The sequence below is a fragment of the Canis lupus genome, chromosome 15, assembly GCF_048164855.1.
Source record: "Canis lupus baileyi chromosome 15, mCanLup2.hap1, whole genome shotgun sequence".
Taxonomy (NCBI): Eukaryota; Metazoa; Chordata; class Mammalia; order Carnivora; family Canidae; genus Canis; species Canis lupus.
This window is the reverse complement of record NC_132852.1, coordinates 16,133,684-16,159,407: the sequence shown is the minus strand read 5'-3', so window position 1 is coordinate 16,159,407 and position 25,724 is coordinate 16,133,684. Positions and strand designations below refer to the sequence as shown.

General features: G+C 38.2%; 2 protein-coding genes across 3 annotated transcripts in view; one reads left to right on the top strand and one right to left on the bottom strand.

The window, feature by feature from the left end:
• Nucleotides 1-2,697: 2,697 nt before the first annotated feature.
• On the top strand, nt 2,698-23,767 carry CCDC110 (coiled-coil domain containing 110). 2 transcript variants are annotated; one of them, XM_072775982.1, is made up of 7 exons: nt 2,698-2,835; nt 3,154-3,258; nt 18,542-18,597; nt 18,861-18,926; nt 20,155-20,265; nt 21,256-23,350; nt 23,694-23,767. In XM_072775982.1, the coding sequence occupies exons 1-7, from the start codon at nt 2,826-2,828 to the stop codon at nt 23,741-23,743; spliced, it is 2,493 nt and encodes an 830-aa protein (XP_072632083.1). In that variant the 5' UTR covers nt 2,698-2,825; the 3' UTR covers nt 23,744-23,767. The 2 variants fall into 2 exon arrangements, with proteins under 2 accessions (XP_072632083.1, XP_072632085.1); XM_072775984.1 differs by lacking the exons at nt 2,698-2,835; nt 18,542-18,597 and having other exon boundaries at nt 2,864-3,258.
• CFAP96 (cilia and flagella associated protein 96) overlaps nt 18,154-25,724 on the bottom strand; it is a 36,535-nt gene continuing 28,964 nt past the window's right edge. Inside the window, exons 10-11 of the transcript XR_012007490.1 lie at nt 19,708-19,788; nt 18,154-18,944 (exon numbers count right to left, since the gene is read on the bottom strand). The gene's annotated coding sequence lies outside the window, so the exon portion shown is untranslated. The remainder of the gene's footprint in view (nt 18,945-19,707; nt 19,789-25,724) is intronic.

Genomic DNA, 25,724 nt, shown 5'->3' with positions numbered 1-25,724 from the left:
CTGCTAGATTCAGACTAGAATTTCAAATATAGGCTGTGATAGGTGACAATGGTTTTAAGTGATACCAAGTATTCAGATAAGACTTCCTCAATGTACATTCGCCAATGCATTGGGGCATTCCCCAGAGAGATATGTCCACCATCCACCCTCATTTTTTAGGGACATGTTCTCTTCTTACAACTTGCAGGTTCTCCGTCATCAGCAAAGGGGGTCTTTTTTTTTTTTAGCAAAGAGGGTCTTGATGTGAGGCCTTACCCAAGGGGCCTCTTCGGAGAGGATGCCATTCATATCATAGACATCTTTATTATTTAAAACATTTTTATGTATTAATTTTTATAATTTTGTAGGCTTCAAAGATGGGCTTTTTTATGTTAATTATAAGAAGTTTCTGATGAATTATTTTTTCTTCTGAGAATATATATATGACTTAGTTTACAAAAAAAAAAAAAAAGTTTGAAAACCAAAGGCCTTATTGACCTAACTTCTAAAATAAACTGTCCTAAAAAAATAAAAAAATAATAATAATAAAATAAAATAAAATAAACTGTCCTTCGGGATCCCTGGGTGGCGCAGCGGTTTAGCGCCTGCCTTTGGCCCAGGGCACGATCCTGGAGACCCAGGATCGAATCCCACATCGGGCTTCCAGTGCATGGAGCCTGCTTCTCCCTCTGCCTGTGTCTCTGCCTCTCTCTATGTGTGTGACTATCATGAATAAATAAAAAAATTTAAAAATAAATAAAAAAAATAAACTGTCCTTCTAAGTAAAGAACTGCCTTTCTTACTGATGAAGTATCTTAAAGTATGTCTCTACTGAAATTAGAGCACTGGCTAAATTTGAGTTTGACATTGTAACTCACCATCTGCTTTTTATTTTTTTTTTAAGATTTTATTTATTCATGAGAGACACAGAGAGAGAGAGAGAGAGAGAGAGAGAGGCAGAGACACACAGAGGGAGAAGCAGGCTCCATGCAGGGAGCTCGGCGCAGGACTTGATTCCGGGTCTCCAGGATCACACCCTGGGCTGAAGGCCGCACTAAACTGCTGAACCACCGGGGCTGCCCTCACCATCTGCTTTTTATATTCTATACTAAATGGTGTGCCAAAGTCCTCCCATTTATCCCCAAGAAATTTCTGTGTAATAACCAATATTTACTTGCCATCATCACCTACATATATCACATAGACAAATTAGAGTTATTAGAGAACTTTACATTATATTAACATTGTTAGATATTAATTTGTTACATGAAATACAATATTTGTTATGGAAATGTCATTGGTATAGAAATTACCTTATTAAACTGCAGTAGTGTTTTATCTACATTCTCACTTCAAAGTACTCTGAATTATTTAGAGTAATAATTTAACAGACACATTGCTGAAAATTTGTGTAGCTATCAGGGGAAAAAGCTAGCTTTGTCACTACCAGTCATCAATGGCGAACATAAATTCTCAAAACACAATTTATTGAAATTGTCTATGATGCCACAAGAAAGATTATCAAATCTTCTAGAGACCATTCCTATAGGAAACAAGAAAGTACAGCAAGTCAACATTGAGACTTATCATGATGAGTTTCATTTCCATAAAACCAAAATATGTAATCATGATATAATAAATCATTGTGTCATGACTTTAAATCCCTTATTGTGACTTAAAATTTGAATTTTCAATTATTTTATAGTCTATCTGTAACGGCTGCGATTGCAAAATAAGTAATATATATTCATTAAAACCTTTACTTAAAGTTTGTGGTCTGCACAATGTATGGACCGCAGCCACGCCAGCCGGTCCTTCATTGAACAAGTTCCAGATTCCAAGGCCACATCCATCTTCCGCAAGTGGTTTGCGCAGGTGCACAGGAAATTAGCGCGCTTTGACATCAGGAGATCAGTGAGTGTGCGACAGCTTTAATTTGCACATTTTCGTACATTTCATTATTATTTTAAGATCCTTATTAGAAATAGGGGTCATCTTTTCACCACAGCAAACTAAAGTCCTTTCACAGTATTGCTTTTGGATCGGTCAAACACCAAACCCTGAACCTACTCGGGCGGCAGATGGGCTGGGAAAAAAGAAAAAAAAAAAAAAAAAAACGAAGAGGGAAGCAAAATAAACAAACAATGGAATGAAAAGCGGAGCAAGTTCCTGGGTGCTTGCGGGCTCTCCAAGCATCTCCCTTGGTCCACACAGCTGCGGTCCAACACGTGCGGTCTTAAGCGTCAGCCTACGAACCAGATGGAGGCCTGGTCCGCGGAGGCGGGGGGCGGGGGGGACGCGAGGCAGCTGGGCCAGCGCGGGCGGGACGAGCAGCGCCCCCCGGGACCCGGAGACCCGCGCACACCCCCGCCGCACCCCGCGCGCACCCCCGCCCCGCCGCACCCCGCCGCACCCGGGCGCGCACCTCCCCGCACCCCGCGCGTGCCCCCGCCGCACCCCGCGCGCACCCCCCGCCGCACCCGCGCGCGCGCACCCTGCGCGCACCCCCGCCGCACCCCGCGCGCACCCCCGCCGCACCCCGCCACACCCGGGCGCGCACCTCCCCGCACCCCGCGCGTACCCCCGCCGCACCCCGCGCGCACCCCCCGCCGCACCCGCGCGCGCACCCTGCGCGCACCCCCGCCGCACCCCGCGCGCACCCCCGCGCGCATCCCCGCCGCACCCCGCGCGCACCCCCGCCGCACCTCGCGCGCATCCCGGCGCGCACCCCGCAGCCGCTCCGGGCGGCCGGCCACCCGGTTACCAGGCAACGGGCCGCGCCGGCGCGAAGCTAGTGGGCGGAATGCGTGGGGCAGACAGTTGGGAGGCGCCCCTGAGCTGCAGGAATGAGCCCGGGTGAGGGCCTGGCCGGGGAGCTGTCCGTGGACGGGGAGCCCTGGCGAGGGGGCGCGCAGTGGAGGGCGCCCGCACCCCCAGCGCGGGTCCCCACCGTGGCGCCGCCCTCGCCCACCAGCCGCGCACCCTGCGCTGCGCGGGGAGAAGAGCGCCGCCTCCAGCCCCGGCCTCCGCTGCCAGCCCCTGCGGCCCCGGGGCCCGCCGCGCTGCGTGGCCCCAGCGCGCCCTCCCGTGGCTGCTTAGGGCGCCCGCGGCCCGACTCGCACGCTTGGCCGCCGCCTCCCAACCAAGCTGAAGCCACCTGTGGTTCTGTTACAGAGAAGCATCACGAGGAAGAGGATGAAGTGGACTGCGTTCTCCTTTCAGCGTCCAAGATCCTAAATTCCTCTGACGGGGTAAAGGAAAGTGGTGGCAGTGAAGCAGGTAAACTGTCCACGGCAGTGATGTTTCCGCCTTTTACCATAGGCAAGGGCTACCTTGCCTAAATCCACTGGCCCGACAGGTGCGCTTCCAGCACATAGGTGCTTCGGGTAACTATTGTTATGGCGCTCCAAATAGCTAACACAGCACACTTACTTCGTGCCAGATGGTGTTCCAAGCTTTTAAGTGTTTCAACTCATTGAATCTCACAACCGCCCTATGAAGTAGGTGCTACCATCATCCACATTTTATAAGGAAACTGAGGCACAGAGTGATTAGCTAACTCCCCAAGGTCACATAGGTGGGGAGTGAAAAATCCAGTGTTCAGCAGGGTGGCTCCAGAGTCCAGGCCTTAAACACCATGCAATACTGTACAGCTTCTCTGAACACCAATAAGAATGATATTTGGGGCAGATTCTGAAAAGACATATACTTTTCCCAAAAGAAACTACTTTTTACAGTAAATATTTGTGGGCTACAGGGTATTGTATAGGGAGGGTATTTGAAATAACCAAGAAGCTACAATTTCAAGCTCCACTTAAACTATCAATAAGATGTGTGTAAAGTCCCAGTTAGGGGTATCATACTGAGAACCCTGAAGCTGGACTCTCACTTCCTTGAGAGAAGCCCAAGGAGGCTTCACATGGTCTCTAACATGAGTGAGATTTGGGGCCCTGGGGGAAGATGCCAGCATAACAGAAAATGAAGTTCCTTGCAAAATGGCACATGCGCTTATTTAAGAGCTACAGTCCATCTTGCTAAAGCAGAGGGATTACAACAGAGTGTAGCAAGGGCAGCTTTTTAAGACCATGGATTTGAAGTCAGGTACTGCCTTGGACTGCAAAATTAGGAGGTATGACTTCGTTCCCTCTCCTTTTTCTATTCTCTTATCTACACTTCATTGTCACCATGTGACGCTAACCAACAGATTATTAACCCCATTTGCATAAATAATTCTGAGTTAAAAGAAACTCTATAATATTTCTGAGGTCTCTTTAATTTTAAAAGAATAAGTAGTTAGCCTATGTAACCCTTGGTTGATTGGAATGGAGATGTGAAGGATACTCTGAATCTTCAAGATACCCAGTGTGGTGTTTTTAGCACCCCTGTTCCACCAAGTCTTCATTCATTCATCCATTCATTCATTCATCTAACAAATATTTTTGAGCAAGTGCTGTCCTAGGTGCTGGGGATCCAACAGTGAACAAAATATGCAAAATCCCCATTCACATGTAGCTTACCTTCCACTGGAAGGAACAAAGGCGATTGTGTGTAAGATGGGATTTGTAAATCCCATGATGAAAAGTAAGGTACAGAGGGCGTGGGGGAGAACATGGAGTGTCAGAGGTGAATGAGTTGTGCGATTTTATTTTAAATAGGATGGTAGGAAACTTTACTTGGCAGATCACATCTGAGCAAAGACCCGAAGGAGATAAAGGAGAAATCACTATGGATTTCCAGGGAAAGAGCCAGAGAGAAAAACAACGTGGGCCGTGAGGGAGGGGGAAGCTTGGCACAGTTGAGGAACAGTTGGTGTGACTGGAGCAGAATTGAGTAAGGGGAAGGGTAAGAGAAAGGATCAGAAAGGAAATGGGGGTAGGGAGCACGGTAGTTCCATGTAAGGACCTGGAGGGTTATTTGGCACAAAATGGAAAACAAAGAGTTTTGAGCAGTCATCACTACCCTCCATCGCAATTGGAATTTTAAATTTACCGAATCATCATCATATCAGTAATACCCTTGTCTCCGCAGTAGTGATTAGTAGTGAGCATTTAGTTTGCACCATGCATTCTGCAAAGGGCTTTCTCTACAAACTGGGCAACTACCTAGAGTTATCCCTCATGGCAAATGTATAGCAAAGCCAGGATTCAAGCACAGGCAGCCTGGTTCGTGGCTTCCATGATGGAGCCTCATGCAGACAGTGTCACACCTCATTAGGCTTTGTAAAACAGTTCCTTCTAGGAGTTAATTTGAATTGTCATAGCAAAACTCTGCATTTGAACCTGAGAATTATAAGGCTTTGACTACCCAGTATCTAAAATCCTATACTGAATCATTACTATGTTGCATTTTAAAAACTCATTGTTCTCCTTTGTCTGATTTGTACTCCTTGGTCTGTTAGCTTCAGGGATGCACTTAATACAGGCAGAGATATTGTGGGTTTGGTTCCAGATCAGGGTTTGGTTCCAGACCATTGCAATAAAGAGAATGTCACAATAAAATGAGTCAAATGAATTTTTTAGTTTCCCAGTGCATATAAAAGTTATGCTTATATTACTGTAGTCTATTAAGCATACAATAGCATCATGTCTATAAAAAAACAATGTACATACCCTAATTAAAAAATACTTTTTTTGGTAAAAAATACTAACCATCATCTGAGCTTTCAGCAAGTTATAGTTACTGATTCAGGCCACCAGAACAAGTATAATGAAAGCAAATATTTTTGAAATACTGTGAGAATTACCAAAATGTGACACAGAGACACAAAGTAAGCTGATGCTGTTGGCAAAATGGCACCAATAGACTTGCTTGATATAGGGTTGCCAAAACCTTCAGTGTGTGAAAAAAACCACAATCTTTGCAAAGCACAATACAACGAAGTATGCCTGTACGTTGAATATGACATAATCTTCTGCAGGTTTCATAGTAAATTCCCATATTTTTAATTACTTCAAAAGCCATCCCACTGATAACCATCCTGTTTTTTACTCCTCACATTTAAATATGAGACAGAGAATTTAATTGAATTTAACATGAATACTATTTCTTGCATTTCATTTTCCGTAGAGTATGAGCTTCTTCAGGGCTGGGACCATATCTTCCACTTAGTTCTACACACCTCTCAATATTGCATGTTTAGCAAGGACTTAATAATTAGTGATAACCTGTGATTGTGTTCTCTCTCCTGTGCCTCTTTGGTAATTTCCCTTCCAATTCTAGAATCACATAATTCTATGTGGTTAACTATTGCTGAATTTTAAGATTAACTGTCCTTTGGGAATAAGTAGTAGCCAATGTCTCTGAAACTCATAAAAAAACCAAAAAGTTAATTTTAATGTCCTTTAAAAACTGGTAAATCAGACTCTCTGCCTTCCTATCCCTTCACTGAATCATCTGAACATTGCAGGAGAAAACCACTCACTTCCAAGTCATATAACATGGATCTCAGTGCTGCTTGGAACACTTTATTTCCCCAGCAAATGCTTCTTCAAAACTTCTCCAAGATAACTACTTCACGCTCATAGTTTCCTCAATCTCCAAAACCCTTCATCACTACCACTCATCTCATTAACAAAATCTCACGCTATATTAAAAAGAAATGGAAACAATCAGACCCAAACTCTCTGACCCTCAAACTTAAAATTTGCTAACCCATCTACTTGTGTAGATATTTTTAGCATATTATCTGCTGTCCCCCATTTCTTTTTTGTCAAGTTTCTTTTTAATTCCAGTTCAGGTGTACAATATAGTGATTCTACAATTCCATATGTCATCTGGTGCTCATCACAAGGGCCCTCCTCAATCCCCATCACTTATTTCCCCATCCCCCCACCTCACCCCGTCTGGTAATCATCGGTTTGTTCTCTATAGTTAAGAGTCTGTTTCTTGGTTTGCCTCTCTTTTTCCCCCCTTTGCACCTACGTTTTGTTTCTTGAATTTCACATGAGTGCAATCATATGGTGTTTGTCTTTCTCTGACTGACTCATTTCACTTAGCACAATACTATCTCCATTCATGTCATTGCAAGTGGCAAGATTTCAATCTGTTTTTATAGCTGAGAACTATCCCATTGTGTGTGTGTATATATATATATATATATACACACACATATATACTGCTTCTTCTTTAACTATTTATCAATCAGTGGACAGCCTGGGCTATTTCCATAATTTGGATATTGTAGATAATGCTACTGTACACATCGGGGTACATGTATCCCTTCAAATTAGTACTTTTTTATTTTGGGAGTAAATACCTAGTAGTGCAATTGCTGTATCATAGGGTAAATCTATTTTCAAGCTGTTGAGGAAACTCCATACTGTTTTCTGCCATGGCTGCACCGGTTTGCCTTCTCACTAACAGTGCAAGAAGGTTCTCCTTTCTCCACATCCCCACCAACACCTGTTGTTTCTTGTGTTGTTGATTTTAGCCATTCTGACAGCTATGAGGTGATGTCTCATTGTAGTTTTGATTTCCATTTTCCTGATGATAAGTGATGTTGAGCATCTTTTCGTGTGTCTGTTGGCCATCTGTATGTTGTTTTAGGAAAAATGTCTATTCATGTTAACTGACCATTTTTAATTAGATTATTTATTTTAGAGGTATTGAATTTTATAGGTTCTTTATATATTTTGATATTAATCCATTATCAGATATGTCATCTGCAAATATCTTCTCCCATTCTGAAGGGCTGCCTTTTAGTTTTGTTTTCTTTGCTGCGCAGAAGCTTTTTATTTTAATGTAGTTGTAATAGTTTATTTTTGCTTTTGTTTCACTTGCCTCAGGAGACATACCTAAAAAAGAACTGCTATGGCTGATGTCAAAGAGGTTACCGCTTGTGTTCTCTTCTAGGATTTTTATGGTTTCAGGTCTCACATTTAGGCCTTTAATCCATTTTGAATTTATTTCCATGTATGGTATAAGAAATTGGCCTATTTTCATTCATTTGCATGTAGCTGTCCAGTTTTCCCAACACCATTTGTTGAAGAGACTATCTTTTCCCCATTGCATAATCTCTTCTGGTTTGTTGAAGATTAATTGGCCATATACCTGGGGGTTTATTTCTGAGTATTCTATTCTGTTCTACTGATCTCTGTGCAAGTACCATACTATTTTGATGATTACAGCTCTGTAATATAACTTGAAGTCCAGAATTGTGATGTCTCCAGCTTTGCTTTTCTATTTCAAGATTGCTTTGGCTATTCAGGGTCTTTTGTGGTTCCATACAAACTTTAGGATTGTTTGGTATAGCTCTATGAAAAATGCTGTTGGTATTTCAATAGGGATTGCATTAAATGTGTATTGTTTGGGGGTAATATATATATATATATATATATATATATATATATATATATATATATATTTAACAATATTTATTCCTCTAATCCATAATCATGGAATGCCTTTCTATTCCTTTGTGTCATCTTCAGTTACTTTCATCACTGTTTTATGGTTTCTGGAGCACAGGTCTTTCACCTCTTTAGTTAGGTTTATTCCTAGGTGTCTCATTGTTTGGGGTACAATTGTAAAATGGATTGATTCCTAAATTTCTCTTTCTGCTGCTTCATTATTGGTATATAGAAAGGCAACAGATTTCTGTGCATTGATTTTGCATCCTGCAACTTTACTGAATTCGTTTATCAGTTCTAGCATTTTTTTGGTGAATTTATTCAGGTTTTCTACATGTAGTATCATGTCCTCTGCAAATAGTGAAAGTTTCATTTCTTCCTTGCCTATCTGGATACTTTTGTTGTTGTTGTTGTTGTTATTAGATTGCTGTTTCTTGGATTCCAGTACTATGTTAAATAAAAGTAGTTTGAGTAGACTTCATTGTCTTGTTCCTGACCATAGAGGAAAAGCTCTTAGTTTTTCCCCATTTAGGTTGATATTAGCTGTGGGGTTTTCTTATATGGACTTTATTATGTTGAGGTATGTTTGCTTTAAATCTACTATTGATGGTTTTTACCATGAATGGATGTTGTACTTTGTCAGATGCTTTCTCTGCATCTATTGAAATGATTGTATTATTTTTATCCTTTCTTTTATTATTGTGACATCACATCAGATCAATTGATTTGAGAATATTAAACTGCCTTTGCAACCCAGGAAGACATTCCACTTGATCTTGGTGAATGATTTGTTTAATGTATTGTTGCATTTGGTTTGCTAGTATTTGAGAATTTTTGCATCTATGTTCATCAGGGATATTGGCCTGTAGTTCTCTTTCAACTTCTTTTTAAGATTTTATTTATTTATTCATGAGAGACACAGAGAGAGCAAGAGGCAGAGACACAGGCAGAGGGAGAAGCAGGCTCCATGCAGGGAGCCTGATGTGGGACTCGATTCCGGGTCTCCAGGATCACGCCCTGGGCCTAAGGCAGGCGTAAACCACTGAGCCACCCAGGGATCCCCCTGTAGTTCTCTTTTGAGTGTTGTCTTTATTTGGTTTCGATATCAGAGTAATACTGGCCTCATGGAATGAATTTGTAATTTCCCTTCCTTTTTTAGTTATTGGAATAGTTTGAGAAGAATAGATATTAACTTTTCTTTAAATATTTGGTACAATTCTCCTGGGAAGCCATCTAGTCCTAGACTTTTGTCCATTGGGAGTTTTTGTTTTTTGTTTTTTGTTTTTTTTTTTTTCTGACTCAGTAAAATGCTGGTTATCAGTCTGATCAAGTTTTGTAGTTCTTCCTGTTTTCGGTTTTGGTAGTTTATATGTTTCTGAAAATTCATCCATTTCTTCCAGGTTGTCCAATTTGTTGGCATGTAGTTTTTCATAATATGCTCTTATACTTGTTTGCATTTCTGTAGTGTTGGTTATTTCTCCTTTCTCACTTGTGATTTTATTTATTTGGGTCCTTTCTCTTTTCCTTTTTGATAAGTCTGGCTAGAGGTGTATCAATTTTATTACTTTTTTCTAAGAACCAGCCTCTGTTTTCCTTGATCTGTTCTATTAAGTTTTTTTAGTTTCTGTATCATTTATGTGTGCTCTAATCTTTATTATTTCCTTCCTTCTGCTGGCTTTAGGCTTCATTTGTTATTCTTTTTCTAGCTCCTTTAGGTGTAAGGTTAGGTGTTAATTGAGATTTTTCTTGCTTCTTGAGGTAGGCCTGTATTGCTATATACTTCCTTCTTAGAACTACTTTTGCTGCATTCCCAAAGCTTTTGGGCTGTTGTGTTTTCATTTTCATTTCTTCTTGTGTATTTTTTTAATTTCTTCTTTGATTTCCTGGTTGACTCATTCATTGTTTAGAAGCATGCTATTTAACCTCCATGTATTTGTGGTCTTTCCAATTTTTTTTCTTGTGGTTAACTTCTAGTTCCATAGCATTGTTGCCAGAAAAGGTGTATAGTGTGACTTCAGTCTTTTTGTATTTGTTAAGACTTCTTTTGTGATCCAATATGTAATCTACTCTGGAGAATGTTCCATGAACACTTGAAAAGGATATGTATTCTGTTGTTTTAGGATGGAATGTTATTTTTTTAAAGATTTTATTTTAGAGACAGGGATGAGGAGAGAGAGAGAGAGAGAAGGGAGAGGGGCACAGGGGAGAAAGAGGGATAAGGAGAGAACCCTAAGCAGACTCCACACTGAGCATGGAGTCCAACATGGGGCTCAATCTCATAACCCTGGCTGACATCAAGACTTGAGCTGAAACCAAGAGTGGGATGCTTAACCAACTGAGCCATTGGGCACCCCAGGATAGATGTTCTGAATATATCTATTAAGTCCATCTGATCCTGTGTATCATTCAAAGCCAAAGCCATTGTTTCCTTTTTTTTTTTTTATTTATTTATGATAGTCACAGAGAGAGAGAGAGGCAGAGACACAGGCAGAGGGAGAAGCAGGCTCCATGCACCAGGAGCCCGACGTGGGATTCCATCCCGGGTCTCCGGGATCGCGCCCTGGGCCAAAGGCAGGCGCCAAACCGCTGCGCCACCCAGGGATCCCGCAAAGCCATTGTTTCCTTGTTGATTTTCTGTTTAGATGGTCTGTCCCTTTATGTAAGTGGGATGTAAAAGTCCCCTCTGATTATTGTAGTATTATCAGTAAGTTCCTTTATGTTTGTTATTGTTTTTGTTGCTGTTGTTTAATCATTATTAATTGTTCTGTATATTTGGGTACATAAATACTTAAAATTATTGTATCTTGTTGCATTGTCCACTTTATTATTATATTGCACCCTTATTTGTCTCTTATTACAGTCTTCATTTTGAAGTCAACTTTGTATAAAGTGTAAGTATTGCTACTCTAGCTTTCTTTTGACATCCATTTGCTGATAAATGGTTTTCTGTCCCCTCACTTTCAATCTGCAAGGGTCTTTAGGTCTAAAATGACCTCTTGTAGGCAACATATAGATGAGTCTTGTGTTGTTGTTTTTTTATCCATCTGACACCCTATTTCTTTTGATTAGTGCCTTTAGTTCATTTACCCTCAAAGTAAATATTAATAGATATGTATTATTACCACTTTATTACTTGTTCTGTGCTTGTTTCTGGAGATTTTCTCAATCGTCTCTTGTCTTTCTCTTTTTCATGGTTTGCTCATTTTCTTTAGTGATATATTTGTATTTCTTTCTCTTTATGCTTTGCATGTTTATTAGTTTTTGTTGATAAATGGTTACCATTAGGCCTGTATATAACCTTTTCTGCAAATATATAATATATATTAAGTTGATTGTCATTCAAGTTTGAATCCATTCTTTTCTCCTCTCCTCCCCACATTTTAGGTATACATTATTATATTTTATATCCTTTTTTGTGTGTTAGTTCCTGGCCTGGTTTTTACTGAAATATTTATTTTTACTACTTTTGTGTTTCCTGCCTTTATACTGTCATTTTTTGTCCTCTTTTCCACTCAAAGAATGCCTTTCAGTATTGCAGGGCTGGTTTGATGGTCATGAACTCCTTTAGTTTTTGTTTGTCTGAGAAACTTTTGCCTCTCCTTCTATTCTGAATGATATCCTTGCTGGATAGAGTATTCTTGACTAGATCTTTCTCATGCAGCACATTGAAAATATCATGCCACTCTTCTCACTTGCCAAGTTTCTTTTGAAAAATCTCCTACTAGCCTTATGGATTTTCACTTTGTCTTGCTGCTTTTAAGATTTTTTCTTTATCACTATATTTTACAAATTTAATTATAATATGTCTTGGTGTTGGACTGCTTTTGTTGATTTTGATGGGAGTTCTCTGTGCCTCCTGGATCTGGATGTTGTTTCCTTCCTTAGATTAGGCAACTTTTCAGCTATTATTTCAAATAAATTTTGTCCCTTTTCTCTCTCTTCTTCTTATGGTACTCCTATAATATGAATATTATTACATTTGATGGAGTCGCCCAGTTCCCTAAATCTATTCTCATTTTGCACAATTCTTTTTTTTTTCTCTTTTGTTCAACTTGATTACTCTTCATTACTCTGTTCTAGGTCATTAATTTATTCCTCTGCTTCTTCCAGCCTGCTGTTCATTGTATCAAGGGTGTTTCTGTTCTCATTTGTTGCACTCTTCATTTCAGATTATTTTTTAACTCTTACCTCTGTGGTAAGGGTCTCACTGATGTCTTCTATTCTTCTTTCAAGCCCAGTGAGTATCCTTATGATCACTGCTTTAAATTATCCATCAGGCATGTTACTTATATCTGTTTTGCTTAGATCTCTGGCCTTGGCCTTATCCTGCTCTTTCATTTGCAATAAATTCCTCTGTCTTCACATTTTATCTAAGTCTGCCTTCTTTCTGTGTTAGAAAAACCAGTTATGCCTCCTCCTCCTGAAATTAATACCCTTATAGAGAAGAGGTCATGTAGTGCCCAAGGCTTAGCACTTCAAAGAGTATCTGTAGTGTGTGCACTCTGCTGTTGTGTCCTGGCTGCTCTGTCCTTCAGGCCATTCATCTGCAGAGCCTTTCCTTGCATGTTTTGGGCAGTGTTTGGTCCCTGGCCTGAATGTGGTGAGTTTTAGCTAGAATTCTCTGGACTGCTTGTGAAATGAGACCTGTCATCACCTCCACTCTAACTGAGGCCCTGCAAAATTCTCTGGTCAGGAGTCATGGTGTGGGCAGGGGTTTGCACTGGTCTTCTGGGGGAGGGACATGCAATGCTGGAACTGAGTCGTGCATGTTTGAGAAGGGCTATTCCACTGGAACTCAGGGCGATGGGGCTTGGGGTAAGCAAGTTAGGCAACCAGTGCCTGTGCTGCACTGCTTCCCACAGGTGGCTGTGTGTTTATGCTGAGGGATAGGGGAGGGAAATGGCACTGGCAAACTCCTTTGTTCCTTCAGAGGTGTCCCTGTGAATGCTGCTTCTCAGGAACATACTCTAAGAATAGCAAATAATCTCCTCACTGTGTGCGTTAGGTGCTTTTCAGATTGTAATTTCCATACTGACTGCCCCTGGTTGTTTGCCTGCCTTCTCTCTAGGAGCAGCATAGTCCTCTCTTAGCTCTATCCCAGGCAAGCCTGCTGATATTTAAAACTCCTGGCTTTAAGCCCCAGTGGTTTCAAAACCTCATGGAATACAGCCCCTCTCATTTTCTAAACAAGTGGCTTTGGGGCAACCTTCTCCTTGTGCATTCCCCTGTGTGCTCCTCTTTCTCTCTCTCTTCTCTGCAGCCATGGCTCCTTCTCCTGCAGCTGTGATCTCCCCTAAACCATGTTTCCACACTTCCCATTTTCTTCAACGTGGCCTCCTTTCTTGCTTTAATTGTGGAGTTTTTTCTGTCAGTCTTTTATCCTTTTCAGGATAATTTCTGGGGTATTTAGGATGATTTGATAGTTATCTAGTTGTGTTCATGGGACAAAATGAGCCTAGGGTCCTACTCTGCCATCATCTTCCTGCTCCTCTTCCTGCTGTCCCCAGTTTCAATGGAAGAATTGTCCCTGCTCAATCAAAGCTCATTTCCTCTTTATCCTAGCTCTTCTGGAATTCTCAAGTACTCAGCTTCTGCAATTAACCTCCCTCATTCTCCAGAATTACTCTTCTCCTTTTCTACTACATGATTCCAATAGGAAGCAGGCATGTTAGAATCTCCCATGGTTAAAAAAATTCTTCCTGACCTGCACGTCTTTTCTAATATGCACCCTAATATTTATTTCCACAGTAAAACTCAAAAGAGCTCTGTATACTCAATGCCCACAAATCTTTACATTTCATTCTCTCCAGCTACTTCAGTTGAGCTTCTGTGCCTGACACCACATAGAAATTGCCCTTGTCTAGGCCAGCAGTAACATCTGTATTTTCCAATACAGTGTTCATAACCATTCCCCTGAACGAGAGATGGGAATATCCCACTGCCTTTTGATGTTCACTTTGACAACTAACAGAAAACTTTAACATGTCTAAAAGTTTTCCCTAAAACATCTTCCAACTCCATTCTTTTCCATTTTAGTAAATAACATCATCATTCATCATCCATCTGCTCTCACCAAAAAGTCAGGAATCATCCTTCTTTCATCTCTTCCAGCCACATTTAATCCCCTAGTAATGCTTTATCTCATAAAATCTATTCTAAATGCACCTATTTTTCTCCATCTTTACCTCTGCCATTCTAGTCCAAGATACTTTTGTCCCTCACTTGGATTACTGCAGTAGTCCCACAATTTCCACCGTATAATCCATTATCATGTAGTACAGTGACCTATAAATGTTTCTTTTTTTTTTTTTTCAAATCATTCTTGTGTTTGAAGTCCTCTTTCACTTAAAATAAAAGCCAAATTCCTCAGGTTGGTCCACAAGGTCCTAAATAAAATCTAGCCCTGTGTCCTCCTCTGACCTCTAATCATCATGGGCTTCCATCTGCTTATTAAGCCACAGCCATACTGACTTTCTGTTCAGCAAACACAGATAAGCATGTTCTGCTTCAGGACCCTGCCATGTCCTCTGCTCCAAATATCTTCCTACAGATGTTCACCTGGCTGGCCTCTTCTTATCATATAGTAATCTTGGCTGAACCCAGTGGAATTGCCCTTCTCAAACATGCTTGCTTCAATCTCAGCATGGCAGGTTCCTCCCTCAGAAAACCAGCACAAACCCCTGCCCACATCATATCTCCTGACCAGAGTTTTACAGGGCCTCGGTTCTATTGGAGGTGATGGCAATTTTCATTTCACAAGCAGTCCAGAGCACATCTAGCTAAAACTTGCCACATTCAGTCCAGGGATATGCCTCTGCTAACCACTCTCTTCAGTGTTATCTTCAGCTTCACAATAGCCTATCCTCTTTGTGTTATCACTATTTGAAAGTATTTTCATGGGACACCTGGGTGCTCAGCAGTTGACCATCTGCCTTCAGCTCAGGGCGTGATCCTCGGATCCGGGATCAAGTCCCACATTGGGCTCCTTGCAGAAAGCCTGCTTCTCCCTCTGCCTGTGTCTCTGCCTCTCTCTCTCTCTCTCTCTTTCTCTCTCTGTCTGTCTCTGTCTCTCACGAATAAATAAATAAAATCTTTTTTTAAAAGTGAAAGTATTTTGTTTATGTCTTTGCTGCTTTTTTCTGTTCATTCTCCAGAATGTAGGAACTGAGAGAGGTACCACAGGAGTTTTGTTTGTCTTATTCATTGCTGTGTCTCTAGTACTTACAACTGGGCATACCATATACTAGACACTCAATATTTGAATGAATGATGTTGAAGGAATGAACTACTAAATGTGAAACAAACAAACAAACAAAAAAAACCTGAATCATTAACCTATAAAAATTATTCTAGACTTTCAGGTAGAGATTTTAGAGCCAAGGAAGATCCCAGATCTCCTTCTTCTAGTACCAACTGAAATGAAAAAGAAAAAAAAAAAAAACAGAACTAGAAGACCAGCAAAAACTTCACCAGCAACACCTGAAAAAGAACAAAAAATTGGAAAATAGAGGCCAAGAATAAAACAGAAGATTCTGGCGAGGCAAACTACAGACTGACTTCTGACACTGCTTCTGACTTTCCAAAGCAATAAAACAAGTCAAAATTCTGAAAATATTCATTAATGCCTCTCCTGTCTTCCTTTCTGCTGATTGAGGTTTGGATGAATAGAGAAGAGCAGCTGGGAGAATAGATAGGTAAACCTGGACACTGATCAACAGGGTCTTACTTTGCTCTGAGGAAAGAAGTTCTGACTTTGCATGAATTAGAGAAAGGTAAATCCAACTCTAGATATATGCAAACTGACATAGGGTACCAATTAGCAGAGTGTGGTGGAGCATCTCAGCCACACATATCTTTAGGCCAGGAGCCCTTGTGTAAAGAACAACCTTTACAGTGACAGTCCTAGTCCCAGGACTCCATACTGAATTGAGGAAATGATCCCAAACAAGAGAGTTCTCTCCATAGAGTAATAAGATATATCTCCTCTAGATTTCTAACCAGTCTGAAGGAACAACAATAAAACAGCAGAAATCACTTCCTCCAACAGAGGCTTAACACAGCTCCAAGTGATGTCTCTTACCCCAGACCCCATCACCTAATTTTAAGGCTATAGAAAATGGATAGGAAAACATACTGGCCTTGAAACTATATCTCAGAGAAACAGACCAACGGACTCTGAGAAGGATGTCAAGAGAAAACATCTACACTATTTCAAAGAAAATAGAAATTCTGAGCAGAGTTGCTCAGGTTGCACTGAGCCATATGAAAAGAAGTATAATGGTAACTGCAATAATACTATGGTCAAAAAAGAAGAAAGAGATGGAAGGAGGGAAATATATGTAGAAGCAGTATATACATAGCCCTTTACCAAGTCTTTAAATTTGACCCATATTTTGTACTTGGTTTTAGCAAAAGAAATCCTGTACTTAGCCTTGAACTTGCAAATCCTTCTAATGATACAAAGGAAACCTGTGTAGAAAAGGGAGCCCGGTGCTGCAGATTCAAAAAAGAGATGGAATTTTGGACAGTAAATCCATAAGAATAAAGTTGAAGGCTGAAAATATTTATAATAATGTCCTATCTTTGTGTTTAAATTGCTTTGTGGAAATTATGATCACATAACAAAATGTAATACACCATAAAACATCACAGTATGAAAATAATGTAATAAGCAAATATCATGAAAAGTGGGGAGTAAATGTGAAAGCAAGTGTAATGCTAATTTTCTGATCATGTACTCCCCTTCTTGGCAGGGGCTAAATCAACACTGAATACAATGGAAGTGCATGTCATTAAAAACATAAAAGTTCCAATCTCTTATTCCTTTCATGATATACTTTCATTAGCTTAGAGGGATCTCATAGGAAACAATCCTTCATGTAGTGAAAAAATCCGAATACTAGTGATAACAACTAATTGCGATTTTCTTTATTCTGTTAAAATAAACATAAATCTAATACTACTTATCAAAAGTTACATGTATAATATGATCCGACCATTCTAAAATAATTTCTTTTTTTCTGCATATATGCATAGAGAGCTGACTGAGAGTACCTAAAATTCATAACAGTTAATTCTGGGTGGTGGAGTTCTAGGTGATACTGGTTTTGATTTGCAATTTGATTTATTTGAGTTTATTAAAAGCTGTCTGAGAGTCTGAGAAACTTTGGGATGCCTTGTTGCATTTGTCCAGATCTCACTTGAGTTCATTTTGTTTTGTTTTTTAATCTCTCCGAGATGAGCATTTCAGCCTACTGTTTTATTTCTAGGAAGATGCAAAGCTGAGCAATATCCAAACAGACTCACTGTCCCTCCCTGCCCTCTGATGAAGGTGGGATTCTTCAATTGACCAAAGAGCTCCACTCTCTGAACCACAGTTGCTCTCTAAATGATGAGAGCCAGATGGCAGATGGGGTTGGGGGATTCCTGTACTTGGCAACTAGCTCCTGTAACATCTGGCAGACTGTCATTCGAAAGGGGAGATGTGCTGACCTCTTTTAAAAACTTCTCTCAGGGCAGAAATTGTCAGCCTATGGGAAATTCCATCATAAATCTCATTTCATTTGGGACAGAATGCTTTTTAAATTCTTTAATAACAATTTACAAAGCAAGCAAAAGGCCTATTTGGACAAAGAGGGATGTACGTCGGGAAATTTGCAAATGGTTTATGGTCTCTTCCCTGTTACAGATCTATAGTCTATTTTCTAGGAAGGAACACATGGATCTTTACAGTACTTTTCCTAAAGGCATAACAAAAATCATGCTCTGTTAATCCAATTTGTTTTCCATGATGAGGAAAAGCATTACATGGCCATTTCATAGACACTAAGACCTATACAGTATTTTGTCAAAGGTCTCCCATAACAGGATTATGAGATTGCTTTGTGTTTTTTTTTAGATTGTTTTTTCTTTTTAAATGCAGTTTATATTGCAAATATAAAGATAATCGAGTTGAGAGTTACAAGTTTGGCATTACAAGTTAATGGTTTATTATAAAAGTATAACCAGTATTACAATCTCAAGTAGGTATTTTAAGCCACATGAAAATTTATCTTGACCTTATTATGTGACTTCCATTGAGTTCTTCCTAATGTGAACATCAAAATTCTTACTATCTCACTACCCAAGAAAGTTAGGAGACTACTTTCTATTACAGTTGTTTAAAAATAAAACTTAAGAATTAGATCACATGGTTTTTCAATTTTGCTCTTTAGAATATGGCTGCATGTCAGAATCAGAAAATCAAATCCAACCACAATCAGCACTGAAAGTAAGTTCGTTTTCATTTTTCTCCAAATGCTTGTGTAAAGGCTGATCTCTTTCAGAATAAATCCTTCCTAAATAAACATGGATTTTCCACAAAAATCTTCATGAAAATGCATAGAAGAATTAGCAAGAATGACTAAGAATCTGAGTCTTTTGACCCTCATGTGATCCTTTCTAGTAATAGGCAACTTTGGGGGATATATATAAAAAGAAATAATAGCAATTTCAAAATGGTCTGATTTCATACCATGTTTAATTTTTTTATAGGCCCTTCAGCATCAACTGGAATCATTTCAGGCTCTTCGAATACAGACTTTGCAGAATGTTAGCATGGTATGTTTCTTTTGATCTCTATATGGGAAATATCCAAACATAAGATATGACCCTGTAAGCTAATGATCACTAGCCAACTTATTAGTTCATGTAGAATGTAATAAAATAAGGCCACAACATATTCCAGGATCAAAATTTGTTTGGGGGAAACATTCTATTATAGTTGAATTTGGATATGAGTCAAAAAGAAATAGCACTCGCTGGTTTTTTTTGTTTTGTTTTGTTTTGTTTTTTTCTTTTTAATGCATGTTTAAAGTGCTACCTATGTATGATCTACAAATGGGAACTCTCATTATAGTGATATGAAATCTAACTCAAATTGACCTAGGGAAATAGTGTATTTTATTAGCTCAGGTAACTGAAAATCCTAGGGTCAGTTCACTTTGGGATGGCTTAATCCATATGGTCAGGACTTAGATCATCAGGAACCAGTCTCACTGGTTCCTGGATTCTCAGCTCCATGTGGTAGCAAAAGGGCTGCTAGAAGCTCTAGGCTTTTATCCTTCCAGATCCCAGTCAGAAAAGAGGCCATGCTTTTCTCCCGTAACAGTTGATACTGAAATTCTTGACCTGATTCTGACTGACCAAGATTGGGTTATATGCAGTGCTTGAACAAATCACTGTGGAAAGGAAGGCAGGGTTCTGACTGGTTAACTCTTAGTCACATGCAGCTGGAAATGGGATAACCAAAAGCACATGGACTTTATCCAGAACAAATAAGGGATAATATTAACAGAATAGGGTATGGGTATTGGTCATCCATAACATAACACATACTTACTATAGCCCGAATACAAAGTTCATCGTCATGTTCTTATACTAAAAGCAACTGCAGGGAAATGCAAGAGAAGACAAACTCCTCCTGAGGATGACAGAATAAATTTTATTCTGATGACAGAGATAAAAAATCTCTGCTTTATTCAATAATATAAAAATCAAACATCCAAAATTACTTGAATATAGTTCTTAAAATTTTATTGCTTTATGAAATTAAGTTTTTCTGATTTTAAAACCATATAATAAAGGCATAATTTTCTTTAAAAAACTCCTTTAATGATAAAGATTATGATAAATTAAATATTTAATTTATATTCTATATGATGGAAAAGAATTTTTATGTCCAGGAAATTTAAAGGTATTTTTCAATAATAATATCTATTATTTCTAGACATTCATAAGTTTATAAATATGAAATTAAATTCTAACATTATCAATTTATTTTTTAAAGGTACAGTCTGAAATCAGTGAAATCTTGAACAAAAGCATTATTGATGTAGAAAACCCACAATTTAGCTCAGAAAAAAATCTAGTATTCGGCACACACATTGAAAAAGCTTTGGTATGTTATTCTCTCCAAACTATTTCTATATTTAGTTACTTCAAAAATGTTACTACAACCAGTTTATCTTTACATTCTAAACCTTCTTCTGGGGCAAATCGGCTGTCATAGGAATACCTAAAAGACTCCCAAGTAAATTAAAATATAAGGCAGCTTTTCTTAGCCTCTCTATCCACTTAGGATTTTTTCTACTTTAAGATTGACCAAGGGATCCCTGGGTGGCTCAGCGGTTTGGCGCCTGCCTTTGGCCCGGAGCGCGATCCTGGGGTCTCGGAATCGAGTCCCGCGTTGGGCTCCCTGCATGGAGCCTGCTTCTCCCTCTGCCCCTCTCTCTCTCTCTCTCTCTCATAAATTAATTAATTAATTAATCTTAAAAAAAAAAGATTGACCAAGACCTGAGGTGAATTCTCTAGAAACAGGTTGGAACTGAGTCACTCACTCTGTCTACCTTGATCAGAACTCGCATTTTTAGAATAGTCACAGCCCTAGAATCATCTGAAATAGGTATGCAAGCTAATGTTGACAAACAGCCCAGAAGTGGAATACTCATTTTCCTTAAACTTCCTATTGCATTTGACCTATTGCTTCTAATTCCCCCCATCCACATATGATGGTCTCTTGGGGGATTCTAAATTTCTATGTCTGCAATTAAAGGATTGGTCCATGTAGGTCACCTACTGCAGAAATAAGTATAATTTCTAAGCAAATTGTGAAGACCAAAGTTACAGATCTCAAAATATCTGTTAGATTTTTCTGGAGAAAATGAATCACATTTTTAGACTTCTCTGACTGTAGAGAAGAAATGGATAGAATGTTCATTTTAGTTGTAAAAATAAATGCTCCACAAAATATTTTCTTGATTTTCTTGTAGAAAATGGATAGAATGTTCATTTTAGTTGTAAAAATAAATCCTCCACAAAATATTTTCTTGATTTTCTTGTCATGTGGCAAATGATAGTACATTTATAATATGCTTTTTATTGTCACTAGCCCATAAAGAATCAAGAAGGAATCCTTTCTATGGAGAAAATTCATCATTTTGAGGAGTCTAATACTACTCATTCAACAGAAGAAAAATTCAGCAGTGATATCTCTCAAGGTATTGATATTCCATCCCAGATACATTTCAAGGACCTATTAACTCAGAGAACTTCAACAGATAATAAAGCTTCAAACATAACTATGAACCTTTCAGAGAATTCTGACATGTTGAAGAATTATAATAACCTTTATAGTTTTCTACCTCGTGCACCCCAAAATGTGATGTCTCAAGCTGATACAGTAATTCTGGATAAACTCAAAATTACTGAGCCTTTCCTCAAGCATGGATTTTGTGAAAATTTAGATGATATCTGCAATTCTATCAAACAAATGAAGGAAGAGTTACAAAAGTCACATGATAGAGAACTGGCACTTACAAATGAACTTCAGACTTTAAAAACTGATACAAATGTCCCAAGCAATGATAAATATGACCTGTCCCCCAGTCACAAGGAAAAAATTAACTCTATTAAGAAAGAAAATATAGAAAGTAACTTAAATGAAGATATAAAATCAAAGAGAATTTCAGAATTAGAGGCATTAGTAAACAAATTACTCCCACTCAGGGAAACAGTGTCAAAATTGCATGTGAACTTTTGCAGGAAATGTAAAAGGTTATCTAAGAGTGAAATACACAGGGGAAAGAGAAATGAGAAAAACAGCAAAGAAATTCCTATCACTTGCAAGAATATTACAGATTTAAAATTCCATTCTGGAGTTCCAAGACATACGCTGTCATTCTTTGACCCAACAAAATATGAAATGAAAGACAAAGAAACAGAACCATTGGTAGTAAAACAAGGACCAACAATATTTGAAAATGAGAAAACATCCAAAGTCAGTTCTGTTACTGAGCAGTGTGTTGCAAAAATTCAGTACTTACAGAATTACCTAAAAGAATCTATGCAGGTACAGAAAAAAGTCACAGAACTAGAGAATAAAAATCTAACCCTTAAAACCAAAATAAAACCTCTTGTCTTTACTACCCAATCTCTGATACAGAAAATTGAAACCTATGAAAAGCAACTTAAGAATTTGGTTGAAGAAAAGAATGCTATTCAGTCCAAGTTAATTAAAACAGAAGAAGATGGTAAAGAATGTCTTAAAGAATTAAAAAAAATAATTAGCAAATATAATGTTCTTGTAGGACAAAATAAAACTCTAGAGGAAAAAAACAGTCAACTTTCTTTGGAGAAGCAACAAATGATAGAAACATTAGATCAACTAAAAAGTAAGGAACACAAAACTCAAAATGATATGGCCATTGTCAATAATGAAAATAATCGAATGAGTATAGAAATGGAATCAATGAAAACAAATATTCTATTGATACAAGATGAAAAGGAAATGCTAGAGAAAAAAACATACCAGCTTCTAAAGGAAAGAAGCTCAGTTGAAAATGAACTGAAGGAAAACCAACTAGAGATAATGCAACTAAAAGAGAAAGAAAGGTTGGCAAAAACTGAACAAGAGACACTTCTTCAAATAATAGAAACAGTTAAAAATGAAAAACTTAATCTTGAAACAGCATTACAAGAATCTATTGCTGCTAGACAAATGATGGAAAGAGAAATTGAGAATATTCAAACATACCAATCTACTGCAGAAGAGAATTTTCTGAAAGAAATAAAAAATGCAAAATCAGAAGCAAGTATTTATAAAAATAGTTTGTCAGAAATGGGCAATGAATGTGAAATGTTATCAAAAATGGTAATGGAAATCAAAACAGATAATCAGATTCTAAAAGAAGAACTAAAAAAACATAGTAAAGAAAATATGAAATTTGAAAACAGCATCAATAGACTTTCAGAAGACAAAATACTTTTAGAAAACTATGTAAGAAGTATAGAAAATGAAAGGGATACCTTAGAATTTGAGATGCGGAATCTTCAAAGAGATTATTTAAACCTAAGTGAAAAAATACGTAGTACACAGAGTGACCTATCAAAAATGGGTTATATTTCAAGAAGAGAGAAATTCCATTTTGATACTTATGAAGACGCCTCTGGTCCTAGGAGTAAACCTCTCGCTCCTGATTTGAAAGGTATGCAATCTGGTGGATTAATAGAGATGTGTTTAAGGTATTTTTCATCTATTGGGCACAAGCCAGAGCACAGCAATTAAAGAGGGAAATTTTTAAGATGAATATAATTTAGTCTTGTAAGTTTTGTATCTAATTTATTAGATACTGGAATTACTTAATACTTTTGCTCTTTTAAAAAAGGGAATTTGCTCTTTTGATAAAATTCATGTTGTTATTTTATTTATATTACTTCTATACGTTGAAGATGCATAAAGCAACTTTGGCAGGGAGTGGGGTTTTTGTTTTTGTTTTCTGAAGCATACTTGGGACTCCCACCTTAAAAAAATTCTCTTTTTTCCCCCAGGAATTCCAAGTCAACTGCATCAATTGCTTCCATCTAAGATATGTAAATAAATTTCTAAAATCAATATTTCAAAATGCTTTGTCCAGTACTTTTTTCTCTACAAAATCATTTTTTTTAATTTATTTATTTGAGAGAAAGAGAGCACTGCAGGGGGTGGGGAGGAACAGAGGGAGAGGAAGACAGAGAATCTCAAGCAGACTCCCCATCCTGAACAGGGCCTGATGTGGGGCCTGATCTCAGGACCCTGAGATCATGACCTGAGCTGAATTCAAGAGTCAGGTGCTTAACTGACTGAGGCACCCAGGCACCCTCTCCACAAAATTATTTTAAATTCACTTTTATATATTATTATTATTACCTTTAATTAATTTTTAATTAGAAACTGGAATTAGGTATACACTTTTATATTGTCAAAACTGTGAACATCCTTGAGATTTTGCTAAACTTGTAAGCTAATGTTGGCCTGACACAGTGTCATGGGTTCTAGTGGAAGACATGAGAGTCCTGGGTTAGAGATGAAGAGCAGTTTGTTACAGCAATAGCAGTAGCCAAAACACCAGCACTTTTGCATTGATTTTCCAAGCCCTAGTCCCTATAGGCAACACGAAAAGGGTCACACAGCACTTTGCATTACAGGAGAGAACTCTGAACCTAGGGAACTCAAACTCAAATCTTTTATGAGCGCACGAAGCATACCTATGCATACCTAATGTTTCTTGGTGGAAACATTACCTTTATTAGATAGAACAGTTCGTATACCCGTCCTGGCTCCTAAGGAGACACTATCATTAGCTTCCAAGACTGATTGTGATACAAATAAACTGGTTGAATTTTGTCAAATTCTTTTTCTGCATTTATTGAAGTGATCATGTTGGGGGGGGGGGTTTTCTCCCTTTAATCTGTAAATGTGGTAATTCCATTGATTAATTTTGAAACATTACACCAATCTTGCATTCCTAGGATAAACTCCACCAGGTCATGTATTATCCTTATAATATATACTCCTGGATTCAATTAAACCATATTTTGTTCTGTGTTTAGAAGAATATTAGTCTCTATGTTATTTTCTTTAATGTCTTTATCTGGATTTGAAATCAGGAAAATCTGGGTTTATAAAATGTGTTGGGAAATATTCCCTCCTCCTCCATTTTCTGAAAATAATTAGCGTAGGATTGGTTATTGATATTATTTTTTCCTTAAGTACATAATAGAATTCACTGGAGAGCCTGGAGTTTTCTAAATGGTAAGGTTTTACATTGCAGAATCAATGTCATTAATGGAGATAGAACTATTGAGATTTTTCTATCTTTTTCTATTTTGATCATTTGTATGTTCTGAGGAATTCATACATTTCATATATGTTCTCAGATCATATATGTTCTCAGATCTATCTGGCATAAAGTTGGTCAAAATACTCTATTATTTTTTTAATGTCCAGAGGGCATATAGTGATATCCCATTTTTAATTTCTGACATTGGTAAGTTAGGGGTACTCTTTTCTTGAACAGTTTTTCTAGAGTTCAATTGTTTTTATTGCTTTTTTCAAAAATGAGCTTTTTATTGATTTTTCTCTTAGGTTTGCTATGTTTAATCCATTGATTTCTGTTCTTATTTAGTAATTTCCTACTTTTTATTTTGCTCCTTATTTGTAATTTCCCTGGTTTCTTAAGGTGGAAGGTCACATCATTGGTTTGGAAAATTTATTTTTCTCTACTATATACATTTAAAGCTATAACTTAACCTTCAACCACCATGTTAGTTGCATCAGACAAATTTTAATGCTTTCAATTTCATTCAGTTCAAAATATTTTCTCTTCCCTTGTGATTTATTCTGTGAAATAATGGACTATTTAGAAATAAGTTGCTAAATTACCAACTGGAGATTTTCAGATATTTTCTGTTACTTAGTTCTCCTTTAATTCTATTGTGATCAAAGAACATACTCAGTACAATTTATCTTTTTACATTTATTGAAACTTATTTTACTGTCCAGCATATGGTCTATATTGGTCAGTGTTTCACATTAACTTG